At 34.5% G+C, this 25,079-nt stretch overlaps 1 protein-coding gene across 7 annotated transcripts in view; it reads left to right on the top strand.

Annotated features, from left to right (window-relative positions):
- The first annotated feature begins 5,714 nt into the window (after positions 1–5,714).
- LOC113863975 (1,4-alpha-glucan-branching enzyme 1, chloroplastic/amyloplastic) overlaps positions 5,715–25,079 on the top strand; it is a 30,995-nt gene continuing 11,630 nt past the window's right edge. For 2 of the 7 annotated variants that reach the window (XR_003504584.1, XR_003504583.1), the window contains exons 1-7: positions 5,935–6,283; positions 7,194–7,348; positions 15,880–16,139; positions 17,173–17,271; positions 18,319–18,361; positions 19,239–19,298; positions 24,961–25,041. Coding sequence is in view for 5 of the 7 variants with exons in the window: in XM_027497790.1 (XP_027353591.1) it covers positions 6,163–6,283; positions 7,194–7,348; positions 15,880–16,139; positions 17,173–17,271; positions 18,319–18,361; positions 19,239–19,298; positions 24,961–25,041 (819 nt within the window). In the remaining 2 variants the exon portion in view is untranslated. Of the gene's footprint in view, positions 6,284–7,193; positions 7,349–15,879; positions 16,140–17,172; positions 17,272–18,318; positions 18,362–19,238; positions 19,299–24,960; positions 25,042–25,079 lie in introns of all 7 variants that reach the window. The other 5 variants (XM_027497790.1, XM_027497792.1, XM_027497789.1 and 2 more) reach the window with 5 other exon arrangements.

Here is a 25,079-nt window from a genome sequence, read left to right as displayed (position 1 = left end):
TCAGCCTAGGAGAAGAGACCCTGGATTCACTCCATGGGTAGGAATAAGGAATGAAAGAAAACCATTGCCCATCTATGAGTAAACTCTAGAAATCCTGAGAAAAGAAAACCTATTGTCCAAACCCCCTTGTGATCCAGATCTGATCACATGGCCTCCTCCTCCAGGATTATGCAATTCTTTCAGCACACCTCTAGAAAAGGTTACAACACATATTTCCTGTATGATGATCACTGACTATGATAAAGATTTTCCTTCATTAGACAAAAAGGTAGATCCTATTACTAAGGTCAACACTAGACCTTTAGTAATCCCTACAGAAGTACAACTAGACGGAACTCTCAAAGCTCCTTCCCAAGCTAAAGAAGTTCTCAACTGGCAAACTGAAAACTTTTTAGCTCAAAACAAGATCTTGAAAAAGGTGGATAAAAAGGTAGATCAGATTGCTGAAACCGTTCTCAAGAATAAAGAAAGACTCCAATACCTTTCTGATAAACTCAGAAAGTGTTACAAAGAATCCCAGAAACAGATTGCTAAATTGGAGATAGACATCTCAAAACTGACAGAAGAAAAGACTGTTTTCACGGGAGAATATCACAAAAAAGATAGAGAAATCAGGAGGCTTAAAGAGCAAATTAAAGAGATGGATGAATTGATTGCTGCAAAACAACAGAATAGGGAAGCTGAAATTAATCCCTTTCTTGTTCCATTAAAATGGCAAGTGCAGAGCATACTTCTTTCTAGTCAGGGACTAGAGGATAGTCATTATAAACAAAGCTTTCAGAGAGAGAAAATTAGAAACAACTCATGATTTTATTTCGATTTTTGTCTGCCTCCAAATGGCAAGAGACTTCCCCTTATATAGAGGATGGACAGCAACCATAATAATTACATCTGATAAGGTTGGATAAGATTCCAAACCTTTTTCTAAAGTAGCTTTTAGCAAACTTGCAAAACCGAGACTTTTAGTACATGTGACTCATACTAAAAACAAAATATAAAAGACATTTTATTACATAAAGATACTTTTTCAGAGATTCTTTAGTCCTTGAGGATAGGCTCGTGACTTGGTGACATGTTGGGATCGTCACTTGAACAGAGGCTGATTGAATCATAAGGATCTTGAGGATCTTGAGAATCCATTATTGGATCAATACGTGTCGAGCTTTCATCTCTGATTATGACATGACTGTCCATTTCTCAATTTCCAAAAGTAATAGAGGAACAAATTACTGATGGATCTATTGGTTGGATCTTGTCCCACATTGTTGGATTATCATTATCAGGAGGACAAATTATATCCATTGCTTTTAACTTTGAACAAGTGGACTTTACTTTGAACATTTCCTCACGGGCTCCATTTTCAGTATGGAGGTGAACATTTAGATCTGCTTGGTTGTGAGGTAGTCTGTCTGGTTCAGATATCTCTAGGAGACTTGTGAATGTGTTCCAGATTTTGACTTGATTCTGGGTATAAAGTAATTTTGAAACTGGATGTTCAAAATAAGGTCTATGAATTATGACCACTGTTACATGTTTTGGAGTTTCAGTTGGAGGTAACTCCATTTCTTTCCAAATACTGAGTCTTTGTAATTCAAGTTGAACATCTTTCTTCCAGTTTGGGATAGGTTGATACCAAGCCAAAAATTTCCATAACAGAGTGGATTGATTGCGGAGGTCATTGAGGAATTCAAACATAATAAAAGTGGGAAAAACTATGGGATAGTGGTATAAAAGGGTGGCACACCAAAGATACCATATATCTTCTTCAATTAAAGGAAAATCCATTAATAATGCAAAGATGTTTAGGTATGGTGCATCAGGTTGAAACCAGGTAGGTTTAGGTTTAACACTACGGTGGTAGAGTGAAAGAGACAAATAATGAAACATGTGATTTTTTGCAAAATCTTTGATATATTCTACGGTGATAACATCATGTCTCATTTCTGGAGGAAACATTGGAAGAAGAGTTGGTCCAGAGCTAGTACTGGCTTCAGCAATATTGAGAGGGAAAATTAAAGGATATGAGTTTAGTGAGGTTACAATGGCAATTGGCTTTTTTGGTCTTGATAAGAGGTCAGGGACAACATTTTTTTCTCCTTTGATGTGTTTAACAGTAAAATCATATCTGGAGAACCAATTTTTCAGTCTAAGAACTTGAGGATCTGGTGGCATCTTATTTTTGAAATCAAGCAGTGCAGGAAAAGCTGAATTATCCATTTGAACTTCAAAGTTATGACCTCTAAGATAGAAATCAAATTTTTGGATACCATTCTTTACTGCAAGGGCTTCTTTATATGTTGTATGATAATGCTTTTCAGATTCCTTAAATTGTCCACTGGCATGTCCACAATAAGCCTTTTTCCCATTATTTTCTTCAAGTAAAATAGCTCCCCAATAATGATCACTAGCATCTGTCTGTAGAATTCTTTTCCCATCTCCAGGGATCTTTAATGGTGGAGGATTCTGAGCTATTTTTTTCATATGACGAACAGCTTCAGTCTGTTCATTGCTCCATGGAGGAGAGTTTTTCCTTAGCAGTCTTGACAGAAGACTTGTATATTTGGCAGCATTAGGAATAAAGTCCCTAATGTAATTTAATACTCCAAGGAATTGTTGAATTTGTTTGACAGTGAAATTTTCATCAGAAAAATTCAAGAGTTCTTCTGCAATGTGCAGTTGAGGTTGATAATTTCCCTGAAAAAAATGCATTCCCAGAAAGTCTATCTGAGTTTGTGCTAATTGAATCTTTTTTTCCGACAACATAATCCCATATTTGTTGGAGAGATCAAAGAATTTGCTTAAGAGGGTTTTATGAGATTTTGTGTCTTTTGAGAAAAGTAATACATCATCTATGTAGATGAGTATACTATCAAGGATTGGTTCAAAAATTCTGGTCATGGCTTTCTGGAAAAGAGAAGGTGCTACTTTTAGGCCAAATGGAAGAACTTTCCATTGGTATTGAGCATTTGGGATACAGAAAGCAGTTTTGTATCGATCAGAGGGATCAACACCAAATTGCCAAAATCCTAACTTTAAATCAAACTTTGAAAAGATCATGGCATCTTTGATAAGAGTGTGTAAAGAGGAGGTTTTTGGGATGGGAAACTTGTCATCTTTAAGAAAATGATTGAGAGGTTTATAATCAATTACTAACCTCTTCTTTCCTCTGATTCTTTCAGATCTTTTCTCTACATAAAATGTCTGGCATGCCCATTCAGATTTGGTTGGTTCGATCAGTCCTTGTCGAAGAAGTTCAGCACATTCTTGTCGAGCCATCTGGAGATCACTTGGACTCATTCCAGGATGTGTGGCTTTGGTAGGATTGATATCTTCATTGAGCTTGAAAGGGAGTTTTATAAAAAAACTCTGGGTTGTTCCAAATCGGATTGGGATGAGAAAAATTCTCATGTCCATCTGCACATAAGGTCTTCAACTTTTCTTTAAGTTCAAAATATTCTATTGGGCTTTCTTCCAGAGAATAAAGTTTCAAGACATCTGTATAAGGCTTGAAATTTCTTTTAAACTTAATTCCTCTTGGAAGTATCTGAAGCTTGTCAGTTAAGCAATAAGCATCCATGCCAAGCAGAATATCTTTATTAGGCAGATGAGTACCTATGGGTTTGATCCAAATGATGCAATCTGGAAATAAATTGATTCCAATAGGCATTTTGGAAATTAAATGAGTGTTGAAAATCTTCCCATCAGCTGCTACAAAACTGGTAGTGTATTGGGTCCAGCATTCTTTTGGAAGAACCTCTGGATTCATCATAGTTTTTTGAGCTCCAGTGTCCATGTAGGCTATGGCCTTGATTGGAGTAGCATATTTGTTAATGAGAACTTGGACCTCCACACAAGGTTGTGATGGAGTTTGAAGAACACTATTTACTTCTTGAGTAAAATAAAGAGGAATATATTCTTCTTCTTTGCTTGAAGATTCTGAAGAATCATCAGACGATTCTTGGATAGCAAAGACAGTATCTTGATCTGCTTCTCCTTGTTCAGAGTATTCAGATTCAATATCTCCTTCAATAGGATCCAAAGAATTAACTAAGTTTTGGGCTTTGGCCTCCTTGTTTGGACATTTCTTAGCAAAGTGTCCTTTTTTCCCGCAGATAAAACATCTGGTTCCTTTGCTTTTTCCTCTTTTTTCTTTCTTCTTCTTCAGAGGAATCTAAGCTTTTTGGTTTTGATAGTTTCTGAATAGGAGATACTCATCTTGCCTTTACCCTTTGAATCACGGGTCGAAGTCCTAGGATTGGGTCTATAGGCAGAGGGTAAGGAGTATGAAATTATTTGAAAAATTAATTGTGTGTAGAATTAATTATGTATAGAATCTATTGAGTATATTTGCTGAAAAATAATTATTAAAAAAATTTATTTTGTTCCAACAGTTTAAAAAAAAAATGCTTAATTTTACAGTTCTATTCTATAGAAAATAATAATCTGTAATTTTTAATTTTTTTATTTAAACATAATTTAATTAGCACTAATAATCTTTTGAAAAAGCTGTTGAAAAACTATACTAAACATGCTCTAAGTAAATTCCTTTGCTCTTAATTTTTATATCCGGAGAAAAATCTCAAAAATAAAATTTAAAAGCACAAATCAATAGCCATAAACATAGTATATATACGAAAAGTAAGTCCATCTGCAATTGGGCCCACATATTTTGTACTAGCAATCAATATACTTTCATAATGTCTCTATAAATGACGTCAACCTGCATAGTTTAGGGATGCATCACAATTTGCTTTGACTATATTCGAAACATTTGAAGAGCAAATTGAAATGTGTTACCAATTAGACTTACAAAAATTAATTAAATTACATAATTTTCAACTTTTTATTGAAATTTATGAGAATAAGATAAAAATAATAAAATTTGTAAACAAATAAAGGAACAATACTTTAACAAAATTTTATTTATGTTTATTTTTTTATTTGTTTGAGATTAAAATGTATATAATAAAATATATTTTTAATCTATTAAAACTTGACACTCCGTTCTTATATATTTTAGAGAAAATTAGAAAGTACTGTTAAAAAAGTTAGATTTAAAGTTTAAAAGGTTAAAAAATATGAAAATGTAAGAAAACTAAAAGAGATAGAAATTAAAAAAGTTAGATAACAAAAATAATTCAACAACTTTAGTAAAAGAACTTTTCATATCATACAAATAGATTCAAAGTTTGCTTCTAAAGTTCTAACCTTTAAAATTAAGTTACCCCGTATATACGTTGTGATAAAACTTTATAACTTAAAATAAAAACATTTTGATTTTATGTTTAACATTTTACAACAACCAAGCACTCAATAATTCTGACCTCAAGCTTAATTACAAACGGTCAGTATCATACCAACATGGGAATATTAGAGATATTTTTTTTTCCTTTCAACATCTGTGATAGGAAGGGGATGTCGAAGCAAGAAATCATTATTATTTTTTAGAATAAGCATATCTTGTCCTTTTCCTTTGTTGGAATGTCAATAATTAGTTGAGTCACATATATTATTATATTTTGACAACTTAGATAAGATCATTCCTTATAATATATTAAGAAGTAAGTACCCAAAAAATGATATGTATATATCGAATAATATTTAAATGAGGCAGTGAAGAATTTTGATAAAGAGGAGGCAAGGCATATATAGTCGTGAAAACGCAAAAGATCTTTTAATTACCTTTCCCCGGTTCTTTTTCCTTACGTTACACACGACACAAGGCAACAGACAAAAGCGGAACAGAGGAAAAAATGAGGAGTTGTGTCCATAGCCAGACATTTCGTATCCAAAGGGGCCATAGTTTTTTGATTGGGGAAACAATGAACGATCAGAATTAAAGAAGAGAGAAGGGCAGTGGGGCCCGTAATCACTCAGAGCATGGTATTCGGGAGTCTGAACACACGTAGCAGCATCACCTGCACTCTCGTTGTCACCTCCAGCCAGATAGCTCGACCCTTAACCGTACATTTTCTCTTCTTTGTTATTTAATTAAATTCGTTTATTGCTTCGAGAAAATGATACCACTCATTTATATCATGATCGCCAGTGTCACACTTCTCTCGCCACTTTGAACACTCTCTCATAACTCCGGATCTGTTCTCCTTCTCCTTCTTCCTGAATCTCAGTCTCTCTCAGACAAAACCCTAAGCGCAGACGAAGATGGTTTACACCATCTCTGGAATTCGATTTCCTGTTGTTCCCTCGCTGTACAAGTCCAGCTTCCGTTGTGATCGCAGGACTGCATCGCTTCCTCTTTTCCTCCGGAACAACTCTTCCTCCCGTAATAAACATTTCTCATTATTCATTTTTTAATTTTACAGTTCCGTTACGTTTGTTTTAATAGTGTTTGCTATTTCTCGACTTGCTTGGTTGTTGTTATTTTATTATAATAATTGTTTTTTACTTTCTTAATCGTTAAACCATGCATCGGCGGAAGCTTGTTGAGTTGGTTTTCATTCCGTGTTTGAAGCCAATGGTAACTTAGTGAAGTTGAAAATTAGATTCCGGTGATACTGTTCACTTCCGTAGACCGGACTTCGATTATACGTTCAATTTCAGGGCATTTTGAGGTTAACGACTATGGCGTAGCTCTGGTTATTGTTATTTTATGGTCACTGTGTGTGACTCTGATTGGCGAATTATAAGATTTATTCTGCTTTTTTGGAACTCATTAGTCATGCAGAGGAGATAAAGAATATAAAAACACCGTCACTATCAATCAGAGCCCTAGGGTGCACAACGTTTGCTACCCTGTGACATTCCGAGTGGGGTCATTCTCATAATTATATCCATTAGAGTTGGATCATGCATTAATGTCTGAATTTCTTTTCTTTTTTTTGGGTCACCGTATGATGTATTCGTTTATATGCATTATTTAATTTTATAATAATTGTATGATGATGAAAGGGAAATGGTCTGCAATCCGAATGGTAATATTTGAACTAACCATTATAACAATGTAAAATTGGCAATTGGCATCATCTTACTCGTGTAATTGGCTATCAATATTTATTGATTGATAAGTTTAAATTACTAATACATCAACATGATAACAATGAAATAGAAAAATAAAAGAATGTGATATATCTTTTATTTTGGATGAAAGTTCAATCTAGTTTGTGTGTGGCACTAGTAATTCTATGTGATAAGCTTTAAAACACTTCACTGATATAATTTATGGCTTCTTTCAGGGAAAACCCTTGCTGTAAAATTTTCCCATGATTCTGATTCCACTTCTTCCATGATTGCTGAATCTGATAAGGTACTTATTCCTCAGGATCAAGATAACTCTGCATCCTTGACAGAGCAACTTGAAACTCCTGATATAACCTCAGAGGATGAACAGGTTTTTTTCTCCTCCTCCATATGGAATATGTTTATATAATTAATTTTGCATTCTTGTTGTCACACACCTTTCTTCATACTGGAATTGTGGTTTTCTTGCCAAATGCATCTGGAGAATGTATGAAACTTTGTTGCATTTTTATTGCAATATTGATGCAGCCTAAGTGAGTTTTTAGCATAGTGTGCATTAGCTGACTGTAACAACGGGCAAGAAAGAATCTGGAGGATGGAGGGGAAAAGATCTGGAAACTTGATTGCTATGTATTAAAAAAGTAACACACAAGAACTGCTGTAGATCCTTGGGGCAAACCCAATATTCACCAAAGACACCAACAGGTTGTACCAGAGAAGGGAAACTGCTGAGTAATGCAAAAACAAATGATAGCTAGTCTCAGAATTCAATCTCCACATTTCACAATAATCAGGAAACAAAACAGTTAGAAATCTTGAAATTTTTAGTAAATTGTTGGTATTAATCTTGTTTAGAACTGGAGTCCATACATAGGATTCGATCTTTAGAGGGAGCAATTTATTTCCAAATGGACCTACATAAAAGGAAAGAATCAAAACTAGGAGATGAAGTGACAAAATTAAAACTGGATTTTACTGGAAAATAAACTCAAGTGTGTGAGACTATTCTCCAAATGAACTTATGTAGATTATAAGAGAGATGGATTGAATCTAACAGCATCATTGGGGACTGGAAATTTCAGGAAAAACTTGAAAGAGGTGAAGAGTAAAACTGTATTACAGGAACTTTGTGCAAAATAGAGAGATGAAAGAGTCTTGGAAAAGCATCATAAAGTGGAATATAACCCACCCAAAGGTCCTCCTGAAATTTAAAACTGGAGCAATCGTCCAAACCCAAAGACATAAAGATGTAAAAGAAGCATTACCTTGAGATATGAATTTCCAAGGGCTAGGATGTGTAACTTTAACTCCTGAATTGGCATCCCACCTTTTAAAATGCAAACTATACTTACTTCAGATAAGTTGATGCCATAAAGAAGTAATCTTTAGAGGAAAAAGTCAAAGCCAAATAGTAGTCAAATCAATGTTTTAGGAGACTAGAGGATGTTTGATTTTTCTTTTAAAAATAGTTTTCTGTTTTTAAAATAAAACACAGTACAAATTTGTACTATATTTTACTTTTTAAAATCAGAAAACTGTTTTTAAAAGGGAAATTAAACATCTCTAAATTTCCACGACTCAAAACTCCTTTTTTTGTCAGGTTTAAAACAATTCTTCCTACGGACAAGATAATCTCTGGTCATCCCATTAGTCATTTATCAAAGAAATATCCCATAAATTTCTGAATACTCTGAGCAACAGCTACTATAATGTGATAAAGAGAGAGTGTTGAGTCATGTCCTCACAAGGTGTTTCATGTCCTCACAAATCAAATCAAAAACAATGACAGAAAACAGAAAATGCAGAAAACTTAAAAGAGAGAGGGAGAAGAAGAAAAGCACTAGATCTTTAATGTGGTTCAGCCAATGTGGCCTACATCTACAAGACAGGCAACCAAACTTGTTTATCATGAACTGATTACAAAAGAATTCACCTAATGTCTCTCTTGTAATAAGACTAGAAACAAGCTTTATAAAGGGAACTAAAAGTCTAACTGAATTGGAAACTAACATTTCTAACGGCAAGTTTATTATTCTGTTTTTGACTTGTTTTTGAGTCATAACATCATCACAAATCTCCACCTTGACTCTAAAACACTAGACATAACTTGTTTCCTTGAGTTGCTCTCCCACTTATCTTCAATCATTTTGTGAAATTAATTAAATCCAAGGAATGCTTGAACTTCACTCTAGGAAGGGGCTTTGTCAACATATCTACAGAATTTTCCTTAGTCACAATTTTCAGCACTTGAATCTCCTTTGAATCAATCACTTCTCTAATGAAAAGAAACTTCACATCAATATGTTTAGTCTTTTCATGGTAAGTTTGATGGTTTGCCAAACGAATAGCACTTTGGCTATCACAAAAGATATTAATCTTAGCTTGACTTATGCCTAGATCATCAATCAAACTCCTTAACCATAATCCTTCCTTTACTCCTTCTGTAAGAGCAATATATTCAGCCTTAGTAGTTGATAAAGCTACCACTGATTGCAAATTTGCTTTCCAAGTGTCTGCTGTTCCAAACAAAGTAATAACATAACTAGAAATAGACTTTCTGGTATCAATACAGTCTGCAAAATCTGCATCCACGTACCCTGTTATAGCATCACTTCTAGCCAGACTCCTCTTGAATCTCAAACCACAATCCAATGTATCATTAAGATATTTAAGCACCTACTTAAGAGTATTCCAATGAGCTGTACTAGAATTTGCCATAAATCTGCTTATAAGACTAATAGCATAAGCTAAGTTTGGTCTACTGCACATCATTCCATACATGATACTGCCAACACCACTTGCATAAGGGATGAACTTCATCTCTTTCCTTTCTTCTTCAGTTTTAGGAGCCTAAGAAACTAAAAGTTTAATAAGAGAACCCAAAGGTGCATGGACAGACTTAGATTGATGTATTCTAAATCTTTCAACCACTTTCCTTAGGTAATTTTGCTGAGATAAAAACAGTTCTCCATCAGTCCTGTTCCTTACAATGTCCATGCCTAAGATCCTTCTAGCTGGTGGTCCTTCATTTCAAACATAGAACTAAGTCTGTCCTTGAAAGCCTTTATCTTCTCTATGCTAGGATTGGCTAGCAATATATCATCCACATATAGCAGTAAATACAGCACACACTCCTCATTTCTCTTATGTTGAAGCCAGACTTTACAAGAAAAGCATCAAACTTCTTGTTCCACATCCTTTAACTCTGTTTTAGACCATATAGAGACTTCTTTAACAAACAAACTTTATTATGTTTTGTTGGAAAACCTTCTGGCTGCTACATAAAGATAGTTTCCTCCAATTCTTCATGTAAAAATGTTGTTTTCACATCTATTTGTTCCAATTCCAGGTCCAACTGATTCACCAAACTCAGTAAAATTCCTATAGAACAGTGTTTCACAGCAGGTGAAGAAATTTCATTGTAATACTTGAGTAAAACCCCTTGCTACAAGCCTTGCTTTGAATCTTGGTGACTCCACTCCTGGTGTGCCTTCTTTTATCCTGAAGATCCACTTATAACCCACAACTCTCTTGTCTTTTGGAAAAATCTACGAGTTTCCAGGTCTGGTTCTTCATAAGAGATTCCATTTCTTCATGTATGGTCTTCATCCATTTTTGTGATTCACAACTTTTCATGGCTTTCTTAAAGGTTCTTGGTTCCAAATTTTGAATTTCTTTTGTTACACTAAAAGCATAACAAATCATATCTGCATACCCAAATCTGTTTGGTAGCTTATGATTCTTCTTAATTCTGTCTCTGACCAGCTATCAATCAGAATCATTATGCAAGTTTGTAGCTACACATGCATCAGAACTAGATGTTTTTACTGGTTCTGTTTCTGGGTTTGTAACTTCAAAAAAATTTCCTTTTGGGTCTGAAACTTGAATAAGAGACTCCACCTCAAACTGAGTATGCCTCCTGTTTGAAGTACTTTCCTGCTGTTCCTCCATCAACATACCCATTTTAGTTTCATCAAAGGTTGACTCTGCTTATAATGCACCTTCCTCCTCTTACTTCAAGTCTCCACAACTTGTAACTTTTTATACCTTCACGATATTCAAGAAAAACACACTTGACAGTTCTTAGTTCCAGTTTTCATTCCTTCATATGAACATAAGCAAGTGATCCAAATACTCTTAGACTTGAGTAGTTTGCTGGTTGCCCATTCCATGCTTCCATAGGAGTTTTAAAATTTAAAGCTGATGAAGGACACATATTTATCAAGTATACTGCAATAGTGGCAACTTCTCTCCAAAAACTCTTTGGCATTCCTACTCTAAGAAGTATGCATCTTACTCTTTCCAAAATAATTTTGTTCATCCTCTCAATCAGACCATTTTGTTGAAGTGTATTAAGTACTGTTTTATGCCTTTTAATACCTCGATTCCTGCAAAACTCAGCAAACTGTTTTGAAAGAAACTTTAAGTCATTGTCAGTTCTCAAAACCTTAAGTTTATGTCCTGTTTAGTTTTAAATCAAAGTGTGTCATTCCTTAAACCTTTTAAAAGTTTTAGTTTTATCCTTTAACACATACAACCAAACTTTCCTAATAAAGTCATCAATTATGGTAAGGAAATAGGAGCCTCCACTTAGAGTTTTAACCCTTGAAGGTCCCCACAAATCAGAATGCACATACTCAAAAGTTCTACTTGAAACATGCATGCCAAACCCAAATTTAATTCTATGAGATTTTTCTAGCACACAATTTTTGCAGAAATTCAACTTATTCAATTTTTCACCCTTAAGTAGATTCTATTTTTCCAATTCAATTAATCTTTTTTTACTAACATGCCCAAGTTTAAGATGCCACAATTTTGCTTTATCAACTAAACAATTACTAACCACATCAACATGTGCAATAACAGTAGAACCATCCAAGATAAATAAGCCATTACTTTTATTCTTGTTACCTTTAGCAATGATTAAAGATCCATTTGAAATCTTAAGAATACCATGCTGAATTTTAGTTGAGTATCCTAAAACATCAAACATGTTTAAGGAAAATATTTCTTTTCAGTTCAGGCACATACCTCACATCCTTTAGGAGATATTTCTTATTATCAAACATCTTCAATCCGATGATTCCTAGTCCTTGCACTTTGCAGTGATGATTATCCCCCAACAAGACTATTACTTCTTCTTTCAGCTCGAAGGTTTCAAAATAATCCTTCTTTGGACACATATGAAAGGAGCAGCCTGAGTTTACGACCCAATCTTTTGAGGTCTGTGATGTAGACACAACCAGAACCTCTGCAATTTCATACCCATCTGCAACAGTTGCTAAGTCTGCTACATTAGTAGAGAGTCTTGCATTGTTGTTGCCTTTTTCAAGACAGTGTATCTTGAAACGACTTATCTTGTGACAGTTGAAGCATTTGTATTTAGTCTTTTCTCTATTTTTGGACTCAGACTTAGACCTCTTTCCCTTCTGCCCTTGCATTTTCTTCTCATTTCTCCCTCTTGACCCATTCAAGCCTTTTCCATTACTGTCAAACTTAATTTCCTGTTGCCTCTGCAATTCCTTAGTCCTGATAGAGGTTTAGACCTCTTTCAACGTAATGGTCTGCTCCTTGCCAAAAAGAAGGGGATCCTTGAAATGTTCATAATTCTTGGATAGAGAATTCAGCAGCAAAAAGGCCTTATCTTCATCATCAAGATTCACTTCAATGTTCTCTAAGTTATTTAGAATTTTATTAAATTCTGCCAATTGTTCAATAATTTCTTTTGTTTCATCCATCTTGAAAGAGTACAGCTGCTGCTTCAAACAAAGTCTGTGAGTCAAGGATTTTGTCATGTACAAAGATTCTAGCTTGACCCACATTGCTGCAGCGGTTTTCTCCTTTGCAACCTCTCTCAAAGCTTTGTCTCCAAGACATATGATTATAGCACTTCTTGCCTTCTCACTCAGATCAGTTTTTTCTTTGGAGTTAAGGAGTTTGACATATTCTTTTCTCCCTTAATAGCTCGTGCACATCCTTGTTAAGATAGCGTCCATCTTGATCCTCCACAAGCCAAAGTCATTGTCTCCTGACAATTTTTCTATGTCATACTTGGTAGTTCCCATTCTTGAAGTTTCTAGCTTGAATCTTCCTACAGACAGCACTACTTGTTAAGTGATGTCCTCACAAGGTGTTTTGTGTCCTTACAAATCAAATCAGAAACAATAACAAAAAACAGAAAATATAGAAAATTTAGAAGAGATAGAGAGAAGAAGAAAAGCACAAGATCTTTAATGTGGTTGAGCCAATGTAGCCTACATCCACAGGAGAGAGCAATCAAACGCGTTCACTAGTTTATCATGAACTGATTACAAAAGAATTCACTTAATGCCACTCTTGCAAGAAAACTAGAAACTAGCTTTATAAAGGGAACTAAGAGTCTAACTGAATTGGAAACTAACAGTCTTTAACAACAAGTTTGTTATTCTGTTTTTAACTTATTTTTGAGTCATAACATCATCACAAAGAGATAGCTGAGTGCAATACAAGATAGAGATGACTGAATGAGAGATATAGAATAGAACTACCTAAAGAAAATAATATACCTTCTAGCTGTCTAACCACTTGGAAATCTTTCTAATGACAAGCTCCCAAATGTAATGGGCCTGGGGATTGCCACCCAATGGAAGTCCTAAATAAGTAAGTGGCCTTGGGAGAATTTGACTGGAAGATAGGTAAAAGTGGTTAAGATATCATCCATGTTGAAACCAGCCAAACCACTTTTAGAAAGATTAATCTTTAACCCCAAGATAATTTCAAATAACCGAAGAGCCAAAATGAATTAATTAAGGAATCAGCATGCAAGACAGTATCATCTGCAAATTGAAGGTAGGAAATCAAAACATCCTCAGAGTCCACTTTGATTCATTAGCAAAGTCCTCTTTCAATGGCCCAAGAAATCAAACATCTAAGAACATCCACCAGTATAGTAAACAAAGAACGAGAGTAGGGATTTCCTTGCCTTTGAACCCTCTGACCTTGAAACCGAGATTTTTGTTTTTCATTCACTACAATAGCATAAGAAACCGAGAATAAACAGTCTGAAAGCCTACTCTTCCATTTGGAACTAAATCCTTTTTTATATGAACATTCTCTGAAAAACCCTCTCTGCTTCTTTCTACTTCTAATATCTCCCACCATGAGAGAGCACTTTCAAGATTTGAACCTATGATCACCTCATTAGCAATAAGTGCTGCATCAAAAATCTGTCCTCTTGGCTGGAATAAATGCACTTTGATTCACAGAATTGGTATATGAGAGAACTTCACTTTATCTAGAAGAAAGGAACTTGGTGATTATATTATAAACACTAGAGAAGAACTAATTGGGCAAATATCCTTGACTTTGATCAATCTATCCTTTGGCACTAAAGTAATAAAAGTAAAGTTCATACAGTGACACCAATTTATACACTTTAACAAAATATTGCTTAGTGTTCTCCCAACTACTTCAATTTATCTTTTTTGAACTCCAAAGTCCAACCCACTCTTTCCATGAATGTCTGAAAGAACAATCCTCTACAAATAGCTCCCTGAAAAAACTAGTAATTTCAAAAGCTCTTATCCTAGGATCCCTAGCAAAACTTCCATCCTCCAACTCCAATTCCTTAAATTTGTTTTCTGAACGAGAACTCTATAGAAAAACTTAGAATTAGCATTACTGTCACTCACCCATTGAAATCTTGATTCTTGCATCCAACAAACATCCTCTTTAAGCTGTATTTCTTCAAGATCATTCTGCAATATTTTTCTTCCTGCACTGAGAACTAGATAAGTTACCCTATATCTCATTCTGTCCAGGGAATCAATCTCTTGCTAAATACTCTTTTCCTAGTCCTAATGATCCAAGAACATCTTGATTCCATCTTTTCAACTTTTGCATGGGTTTAAACTTCTTAATAAATTTGAGAACTTCTAGCCTTCAAAAACATCAGAATTCCATACCTCCTTGACAACAGGCTCAAACTTGTGATGATCCATCCACATTTTTATGAACCAAAAAGGTGCGGGACCACTTAAGCTTGCCTGACTCCATCACAATATGGAAGTTCAGAAACTGATTTAGGTATAGTCTTATGCATAAGATAAGGAAAAGCATATTCCCAATTATTAATGAATAGAAATCCTATCGAGAATAGACCACATGATGTAGAATAACAGACCAGGTAAAGCATACATTTGACAGCAGTAAATCTCTCAAACCATATTCTTGAATAAAGTTATCAAAGGCTCTTATAGAAGAAGTAATGTGACCACCTCCAATTTTTTATCAGGAGATCTAGTATCATTAAAATCACCCCCAAGCTCCAATTAGACCCACAAAACCTAAGCATATAACTATGCTTGTTCCAAAAGAAAGAATGCAAATTTGGAGAATTTGTCCCATAAATTGGAGTAAACCATCAACTACCTCTTCCTCTAACATCCAACAACAAAGACCAAAATGCTACTAAGAATTTAATTGATTTAAAAAACACGTTTGGCATCCCAAACAACTACACCCTCAGAGGCACCTTAAAAAGGCAAACAAACCAAATATTTAAATCTGGGGTTCTAAATATCACAAGCAAAATAGCCAATTCTTTGGATTATTCATTTGTATGTGTATTATTATTAATCATTAGAAAGATTATGTACTATAGAGATCATTGAAATAATTTACCATAATTTGGCCAGTCATCATGTCTAATTTTCTTTTAAGCCATTGAGGGTGGCTGCTTCTGGGTTTCTGTATCTATTTTACTATTTTCTGTATCAATTTTACTATTTTCATGGGTAGCATGGCTGCAAATACATTTGATTTGTTATTTTGTTTGCATTTTCTGTTTATTTGTCATTATTAATCTCAGAATTGGCTTTCATGGGAATGTTCTTAGCTGAATGTATGTCTAAATCTGTTCAGAACTTAGAGGAATTAACCATGGAAGATGAGGATAAATACAGCTTTGAAGAGATTGAGGACGGCCAAGGTTCTGTTGTTTCATCACTTGCAGATGTTAACACCAATGCTCAAGCCAAGAAGACATCAGTATCTGTTCACAGGAAAGTGAAAATAAAAACTGATAAAGCTAAACCTAAGATCATTCCCCCACCTGGCACTGGGCAGAGAATATACGAGATTGATCCATCTTTGCTAAATCACCGTGAGCATCTTGATTTCCGGTAAGCTAACCCCAACATAGGTGAAGCTTGTTCTGGAATTTCTAAATGGAAACAACAATCACTAAGTCTTGGATGCTCAATTAACTGTGGAAGGTTATTTTGGGGCTATCATTGCCATTTAATTGATAATTTCATATTTCATACTACTAGATGAAAAGAATAAAGAATGATAATTAGCTGCTTGTATGTGTTGTTGGTGGCTAGCTATTATGTAGGAATGGGACAACACATTCAATTAACTTTCCTGCTTCTAAAGGTGACTTGTTAAATGGGATTATTTCAACTCATTACATTGTGCTATTGTTTCATATAGAAGTGATTTGACACCATAAGGTAACTGTCTTTTTTCTACAATATGTGTTTGCATTGTTTCCTTTGTGTTATGTAGTTCCACTCGTCAACAACATAATGACAATGTTCCTTTCAATCATATTTTCAAAAAATTAATTGTTATTCATGGAATGAGTTATGTAATTTGATAGAGTTCAATGACATTAGTAATTCATGTAGCTGACTTTACTTAATGGGATAATTCTTAAATCTTAATTGCTTTACTTAATGGGATAATTCTTAAATCTTAATTGCTTTTGTTGTTGTTGTTGTTGTTGTTGTGTGAGCTATGTGATTGATGCTGACCAGAATAGTCAGTCAAAGAAATGGTTTATAGTAATTAACTGGCCATGGGAACTTGGAATCCATAAGAATATGATGAATAAAAGGGCAACATTGCCCAGGCTTTGGTCTTGTTTATCTACCCAAAAAAATGGGCGATGTGTCTTGTTTATTGGAAATTTGGAATTGCTTTTACAAGCCAGAGGTATAAATATTTGAATTACTGCCATTACTCAATTATGTTAAAATAATTAAATGTGTTTACCTTGCTAATTGTGAATCCAGGAAACAAAGTATTTATTCAATTTTCTGTTTATGTTAGCAATGTCACTTTTTGTTTTTCCAAACTATATTTGATACTTAATATGCGGTTACTAAAATGAAAACCAGATTTTTTTAAAATGCGTGTTTTAAATCACAGTTTTGGACAATACAAAAGATTGCGTTACGAAATTGACAAGCATGAAGGTGGTCTGGATGCATTTTCTCGAGGTTATGAAAATTTTGGCTTCACGCGCAGGTATTATGTTATCCTTATTTTTTAGAGCTTTATTTGAAACTAAGAAATATAAGCCTGTTTGCCATTCACACCAGAATAAATTAAGTTTTCCAAAAAAACCTGCTAGTGGAGGAAGATCTCCTAAGGATAAGAGACATAGGGCTAAAGAGAGAGCCAAAAAAGGATCTTTCGTGTATAATCCTGCATAATCTCGAATGTTATCAATTTCAGTACATAGACCAAATGGTACAATGCAAGCAAAAGTTTCTAGATTCATGGAGATATAAAACGTATGCACGAACACATGTAACCTTCTGTGTTTCATGCTTTATTGATAAAACATTCTTAAGATGATAAATGGCTAAATCAATCTAACTTATCTAGTACTGATGGATAAACAATATCAATAAACACTTACCAGATTGAACACCCTGAGAGACTAAGCCTTGTATAATTGATGAATGCTGCAACTCAAATAACCCTGATCTGACTACAATAAGAGATCCTGCAAGTGGACACTAGAGTTAAGCCTTAATAGACAATAAGTTACAATTCAACTAATATAATAACTGAAAATTGTATGACTCTAACAACCTAACAACTACACTACAGGGAAAAAGGGGGGGGGGGGGGGGGGCTAGGTCCAACCAGAGATGACTAGGGAAGAGGATTAGAAACAGTGGTGGCCAGCAAAAAGGCAGGGTGTGGTCCCCTGCAAGCACACAAGGAACCTGAACACAGGAGTGGTCTCTGTGATCCGATAGCAGCGAGCTATCAGCAAGTAGCCATATTGAGCATGATGAACAAGGTGGTGAGAGTAGTTGGTGGAGAAACCACTTCAGATCTTCAAAGCTGAGAGATTTCAGCCATATGAGGAGAGACGAAGTGAATGAATCAGTGAACTACACTTCTAGCATTCAATTTTTGACACTAAAGTAATGCGAGAACAATGTAAGGACAATAGTACAACAATAAATGTACATAAAAAGGGAAAAAGAAAATTATGCACATATCTTCATGTTGTGTTGACCAATGTGGTCTTCAATGATTTTAAGCTTTTGTTTGCAGTACCACCGGCATTACCTACAGAGAGTGGGCACCTGGAGCGAAGGTATATATCATCTTAATTGTTGGTAGTTTTGTATTAGCACTGTATCTAATTTTTGGGTTCAAACTATTTTGTAGTGTCCTAGAAAGCATGTGGATGTCACAGATTTGAGGATGACAAATTTTTAAATATTAATACACAGCTTGGCTACAATACAACATATAAAATTAGTATAATATTAGCATAAAAATAAAAATCTAGTTAGAAAAAAAAATGATGTTTTAAAAGGAATGAATCACTGTAAACATAATAAAATGCTATACTTGATCTAGTTATTGTGTTTATCCTATGCATATTAATACAAAAGTTCAATGAATAAAAAAAAATTATAAATTGCAGCTCAAAGTATCTAAAGTGTCTGACTTGTTTATGGCTAGTGTTTTGGAGCATCTGCTTCCTCAGCAGCGTCACTTGGATTCTAAATTTTAATATAGCTCTCTGCTGTGATACTGTAATGACTTTCAGCCCACTCATATATCTTTAGTTAATTTAGGCTTTAATGGGGTTCTCTAAATTGCCTGAATGCTCATACAGTGATTAAATTTATGCCTTTAGGTGAGTTACAGACTGTATTTATGGTAACTGGCCAACTTTCAATATCACGATAAGCACAAATTATCTGAAGATGTAATTGTATTCATTTAAGTTGATTGGAAAGATCAAATTTAGAATCTTCCTTAGGGGACACAGTATATGTTCTAAGCAGGGGTCTTTATCTCTTTCCTTCCCTTTTCCCATTCTATATCATTCTATGTTTTCTAGTAAAGTTTTGAGAAAATCTGGTGTCTTTAAACTTGAATACAATTACTTAATCAGTCTCGGTATAGCTGTTTTTCAGTTCCTCTGCCAACCATATGGATCTTATTGATTGCTTTTTCAGTCAGCAGCATTAATTGGAGACTTCAACAATTGGAATCCAAATGCAGATGTTATGACCCGGGTATGTTGTCCTTAATTGGTCTTTAAAGTTCATACATGTGAAATTTAAGATAATTTTTTCATTAATGAGCACCAATATGCAAATTAAAAGCTGAACAGATTGTGATTTCATCTTTATTCTATTTTTTCCTGTCTATTTGACTTGGAATCTTATCATTATTATTAATAAACAAAGTTGTAATTAATACCAATGTTATCAATGGCGGATGGCGGCTCATGGCGGAAACCAAAAAAACTGCCATAAAGTTATGGCAGCCGTCATGGCAAGTTATGGCAGATATAATAAAATATATAAAAAAATACTATAGGTCACAAAAAATGATAAAAAATAATTAACTCAAAATATATGTGGCATAACCTACAATTCAAAGTATAATTCAATACAAAATATGCAATTATCAAATATTTGAGTTAACAATAAAAATAAAGATTATCAATTTAGTCCTCTTCTTCAACTACAACATAATCATCCTCTTTCTCATCTATCAAGGCATATCCCTCCTCTTCTCCCTCAGATTGTGGAAGATTAATTTCTAATTCATCTTCTATTTCTTCCAACATCTCTTTGTCTTCTAATTCTTCATCATCATCTTCAAAAATTATTTTCTCTTTTCCTTTTGCTGTTGAACATGCCTTAATTTTAGAAACTTTTGCAGCTTTGATAATGACCACTTGATGGACTCTTTCTTTTCTTAGAATGATGCCTAATATATGTTGTAGGCTCTCCAATTTCAAAAGCTTCATAAACTGTTGCCCAATTTAAAGTATTATTACCATAAAAAACTAAGTTATTTCCAGCATCCTCATCATGAACATCATCATCCATTTCTCCAACCAACTACTCATTACACTCATTAATGTCATTGAGTGTAATTAGATCAATTACATATTTAAGATTATAACGTTCTTTGAGTTGTTGGTTATATTTCACATAAACCAAGTCATGTAATTTTTTGTAATCAAGCTTATTCCTCTTCTTTGAATGAATCTGCAATATGATTTTAATTAAAAGAATATTAATTAGTTTCTTTCTAATTTTAAAAAAAAAGTTGTAAGCTTAAGAGATTAGAAATTACTTGCTCAAAAACACTTCAGTTGCGTTCATATCCGGATACACTAAATGTCAAGCTCAAAATTTTAATAGTTAGTTTCTGCAAATGTGGAGCTGAATGTCCATACATTCTCCACCATGGAGCTATAAACTGAAAGATAAATTATAACTCTAAAGATGAATTATAACCTTAAAATTAAAATATTGAAGACTTTGATGAATTACCAGGAGCAATATTTTTTCTTTGTGATTTTGCAAAGTCGGACCCAAAGAGACCGCCACCACTCTTATAAATTGGTAATTCAAGTAGTATGCTTTATTGCACATCTCGACTTGGCACTAACCTCTTGATACAATCATACAATCCATTTGTAACTTTCAAATCAAATTCTATTTGAGGATTATTATAAAAGACCTCCGGGTTTAAAATGTGACCAGCTGCATATAATGAACGATGAAGCTGACAAGTCCATCTATTATCAATGATTTCAAACACATCTTTGTATTTGTTTTCATTATTTTTGAATGACTTCATAATAGCTTCTTTACCTTTCTCCATTGCTTCGTAAATATATCCCATGGCTGGTCTTTTTTTCCCATCAACTAAATGTAACACCCGAACAAGAGGAGCCATGATTTTTAAAGTATATACCACATTATTCCAAAATACAGATTTAATAGAATTTTGGTTGTTTACTTCCTTTTAACTTCCTTTGACAATTTGTTTTTACACCACTCCTCAGAAATAAATATCTTTCTATGATTTGCTTTTTCTTGATGAAACCTTTCTAATGATAAAAAAGAAGTTGCAAATCTAGTTACTGCATGTCTCACCAATTCCTTTTTGTTTGTAAAATTTTTCAACAAACTTAAGCTACTTGAATGACTGTAGATAAAGTTAACAACAGATATTCCCTGTTGAATTGTCTTCTTTATCAAGGAAAGCTTTCCAATATCTTCAAGCATAAGATTTATGCAATAAGCTGCACAGGGAGTCCAATAAAGATGTCTTTTTGCTTCCTAATATCTTACTAGCTAAAATATAATTGCTTCCATTATCTGTTATCACTTGCACCTCCAATCTCCTCCACAAGAGCATCAAGTATCTCAAATAATTTTTCACTAGTCTTCACAAAATTAGATCCATCAATAGACCTCATAAACATAGTCCCAGCAGAAGAATTGACCAAGAATTAATCAAATATCTTTGCTTTCGATTTGTCCATGCATCTGACATGATAGAACAATCATGTTTGCTCCATTACTCCTTATGATCTTTCATCAAAGAATTAGTATATTCTAACTCTTTCTTAAGAAGTAGAACTCGAATATCATGATAACTTGGAGCTGGTAAATTTGGACTAAAGGCACCAACAGCTGTGAGTATTTCTTCAAAGCTCTTCAGTTTAACAAGGTTAAAGAAAAGGCCAACTTGATATCAAAATCAAGCTATGTATTGATGGACCCTTGCCTTGGCTTCTTTGTCACATCTTTCTCTTATATTTGTTTGTCTCAATTTTTTCTTTTTTTTTTCTTAATGGCACTTTTTGGCTTTCTACAAAACAAGTCCATTGGCCCTTTCTGATTTCCAATGGCAACGCTACGAGTTTGGGTATCTTCTTCATCCTCACTTACATTATAGCTTATATCTTCAAAGCTTCTCACATTTGGCATCTCAAAAGTCTTTTTTTCCTTTTGATACGTCTCAATCTCTTTTCGCACTTCTTCTGGACACTTGGGACAAGCTTTCACGTTACCCTTCTTTCCAATTAAATGTTGTTTCACTCTAGTGATTCCAGCATTCATAACTTTTTCACAAAAGTTACATACAATGTTGTTTGTATCTCCATCTTTCAACGAATGAGCATATTTCCATCCCGGGTCAGAATGATTAGAAGTTCTTGAACAATTTGATGAAGACTCGTGTTGAGCCATGTTAAGAGTAACTGAAATAAATAGAATTTTTTTTTTTTTAGGAAAATCAGAGAAAAAAATAGAGATGTGAGAGAGGTAGAAATTGAAAGATGGAAAGGGTAAAACTTAAATGAGGGAAATAAAGAAAAAATTGAAAGAAAAAATAAAAAAAATAGCTACCAGAAAAAATGGAGTCACCGGAGAAGGAGGTGCAGTCACCGAAAATGGAGGTTGGAGTCGCCAGAAATGGTGCAGTCGCCGGAAATGGAGACCGAAATGCACCAAAACAAAAATCCAAGGAGCCCAAGACAAAAGGAGATCTCAGCAAAGAGATCTCTCAAAGAAAGCAGAGAGAGATGTTGCAGAGAGAGAGAGAGAGTGAAATCTTGATGGAGGGCAAAGAGAAAAGAGATGAGCAGAGAGGAGAGTAAGATCGCAAAGAGAGGGAGAGTGAGATTGTAAGGAGAAGAAAGGGAAAAACTTGGATTTAGGGTTGGGTTCTGAGTTGGGTCGAGTCAGGTTTGGCCCAAAAGTGCAGAGAAACCTTATTTTCAAAAAAAAAAAACACCATTTCCGCCATGGCCAGCCATTACTGCTATGCTCGTAACGGCCGCCATGGCACGAACATATCATTCCGCCACACCACGCCATCTTCGTAACGGGCTCAGTCATTTCCGCCACGCCATTCTGCCATAGCGCCGCCATAACCGACATTTAACAACATTGATTAATACCAAGTTTATAATCACTAAATTGTCCTATAAAAGCCCTTAATCAGAACTTAAGATCTATTTAAACAAGTTGATGTAATGGGTAGTACATATTGATGGTACTTGGATATTCAGTTTTGACATTTAAGGAATGTGTTACAAACCTTGCAGCATAGTGGTCAATAACTAGCACGATCTCAGAAGAGTGGCTCTATGCTGCCATTTTGGGGTTGTTGTGGTGCGGTTCTGTGCAGCTGTCGCATTGCAATTTCCAGCTGTGAAAGGTGACAATTGCAGTCATCATGGCCCCTATATCAAACAGGGTTGAAAGGGAAAGTTTGTGCTCCCTTTCTAAAATTTAGAATTCTTTTTAAAGGGGACAATCTTGGTATTTTTCCCATCTTTTACATCAAGATGCTCTATGTTTGTCTTATGTCTTCACAAGTCAGGATCAAACCTACCTCCATCTGTGGTACTCGTTCTCTTGCTTCGTCCTCCATATGCGGCATCACTTTCTGTTAGAAATTAAACTTGAAGTCAAATCCAAATTAAACTCTCCATCATTAAGAAGACAAATCTAAATTGAACTCTTCTTCATCATAAAAGAAGACAAATCCAAGTTGAACTCTTCTTCATCATAAAAGAAGACAAGTCCAAATTGAACTCTTCAACATCATAAAGGAAGACAAATTCAATTTGAAGTTGTTTGCTTAATTATTAAACAATATGGCCTCCTTCAAACTCTAAATATGGGATGATATGGAATATGAAGATTAGTTATCAAATAGTTCATTACTTAGCTTTTATTGTGAGAGATTTGTGTTTGAGAGAAACTCTAGCGAGTTTTCTTGTAGTTGTTTGATTGTGTAATTGGTTATTAGCAAAGCCAAAGTTCTATTGAGTGTATTGATTTTCTAATAGAAAAATTATTCCTTGAGTATTCATCTTTGTCACAGCAACGATATTTCAACTAGGCAATTTATTTTAATTGCCAACACTTTCTAGTATGAGTCACCATTTATGGCCAAGTCCCTATCTTCTTCAAAACCCTTATTTCTGATGTGACTAAAGACATTTTCTAGTTGTCTTCTTCATCTTTGGCGAAACACAAGCTATTTTCAATAAGATGTAGACATTTTTTGATAATAGTGAGACGTTTTTTGACAAGACCATCTACATTAAAGCTTTTTATAGTGACTGACCACTCTTTGTTCTATTTTCATTCTCTATTTTGATTCTCTTTAGAATGGCAGTCATCCTGACATACACTATCTTGCTATAGTGTTTTTTGGGGTCAGCCGCTCTAGGATTGACTACTATGTCTTGGAGGATTAAAAATATTTTAAAAGAAAAATGGATTGTGAAGGAAAAAAGTGGTTCAAGGCTCATTATATCTCATGCTTAAATAAGCAACATCTTGGGTGATACTTCAAAGGTCTAGTCTTGCACAGTTGTAATGAGGAAAAGAGCAAAATGATAGATGAGGGATATTAGGTCTCTTTTTGCTGTTGAGCAGGAGGAAAAGAGAGAAATGGGGCTCTTACTAATACCATATTAGATTGATTTGGTGTTCAATGCAGAGTTTCAAGGTCCTCCCATCCCATTACCCATCTCAATGATATCTCCATCACCTTGCATCCTCTACCTCTGCTTCAGCACTAGTGGTCATTTTCTGTGTATTAAATTGCAAATGTGAGCAACTCAATATGCAAACAAATTACAATTTGACATGCGTAAACCAATATGCAGTTCTTAGAGGAATCAAACGAATTTGGTAACAACAGGTTGCCACACAAAAATGATAACGCTAAAGTGATGGAGTTTCTCATTTTAATTGGAAATTCCCTGTACTGATGAATGTGAATGTAATTGTTCCAAATTTTACATGATTCTGGTCCTGGACAGTGGATATCCTTACTTGAATTTAATTGACACATGTAATGCTATTGGCAGTCTTTGAATGTTTTAGTTGTCACTTGTCTTAACAGAATGAATTTGGTGTGTGGGAGATCTTCTTGCCAAACAATGTGGATGGTTCACCACCAATTCCTCATGGTTCTCGGGTCAAGGTAATTCTTTTGAACTAAATATTACGTTGATGCGCTTT

Source organism: Abrus precatorius, unplaced genomic scaffold (genome assembly GCF_003935025.1).
Source record: "Abrus precatorius isolate BTA unplaced genomic scaffold, Abrus_2018 Scaffold3, whole genome shotgun sequence".
NCBI classification, from domain to species: domain Eukaryota; kingdom Viridiplantae; phylum Streptophyta; class Magnoliopsida; order Fabales; family Fabaceae; genus Abrus; species Abrus precatorius.
This window is presented reverse-complemented; position numbering and strand designations above follow the sequence as displayed.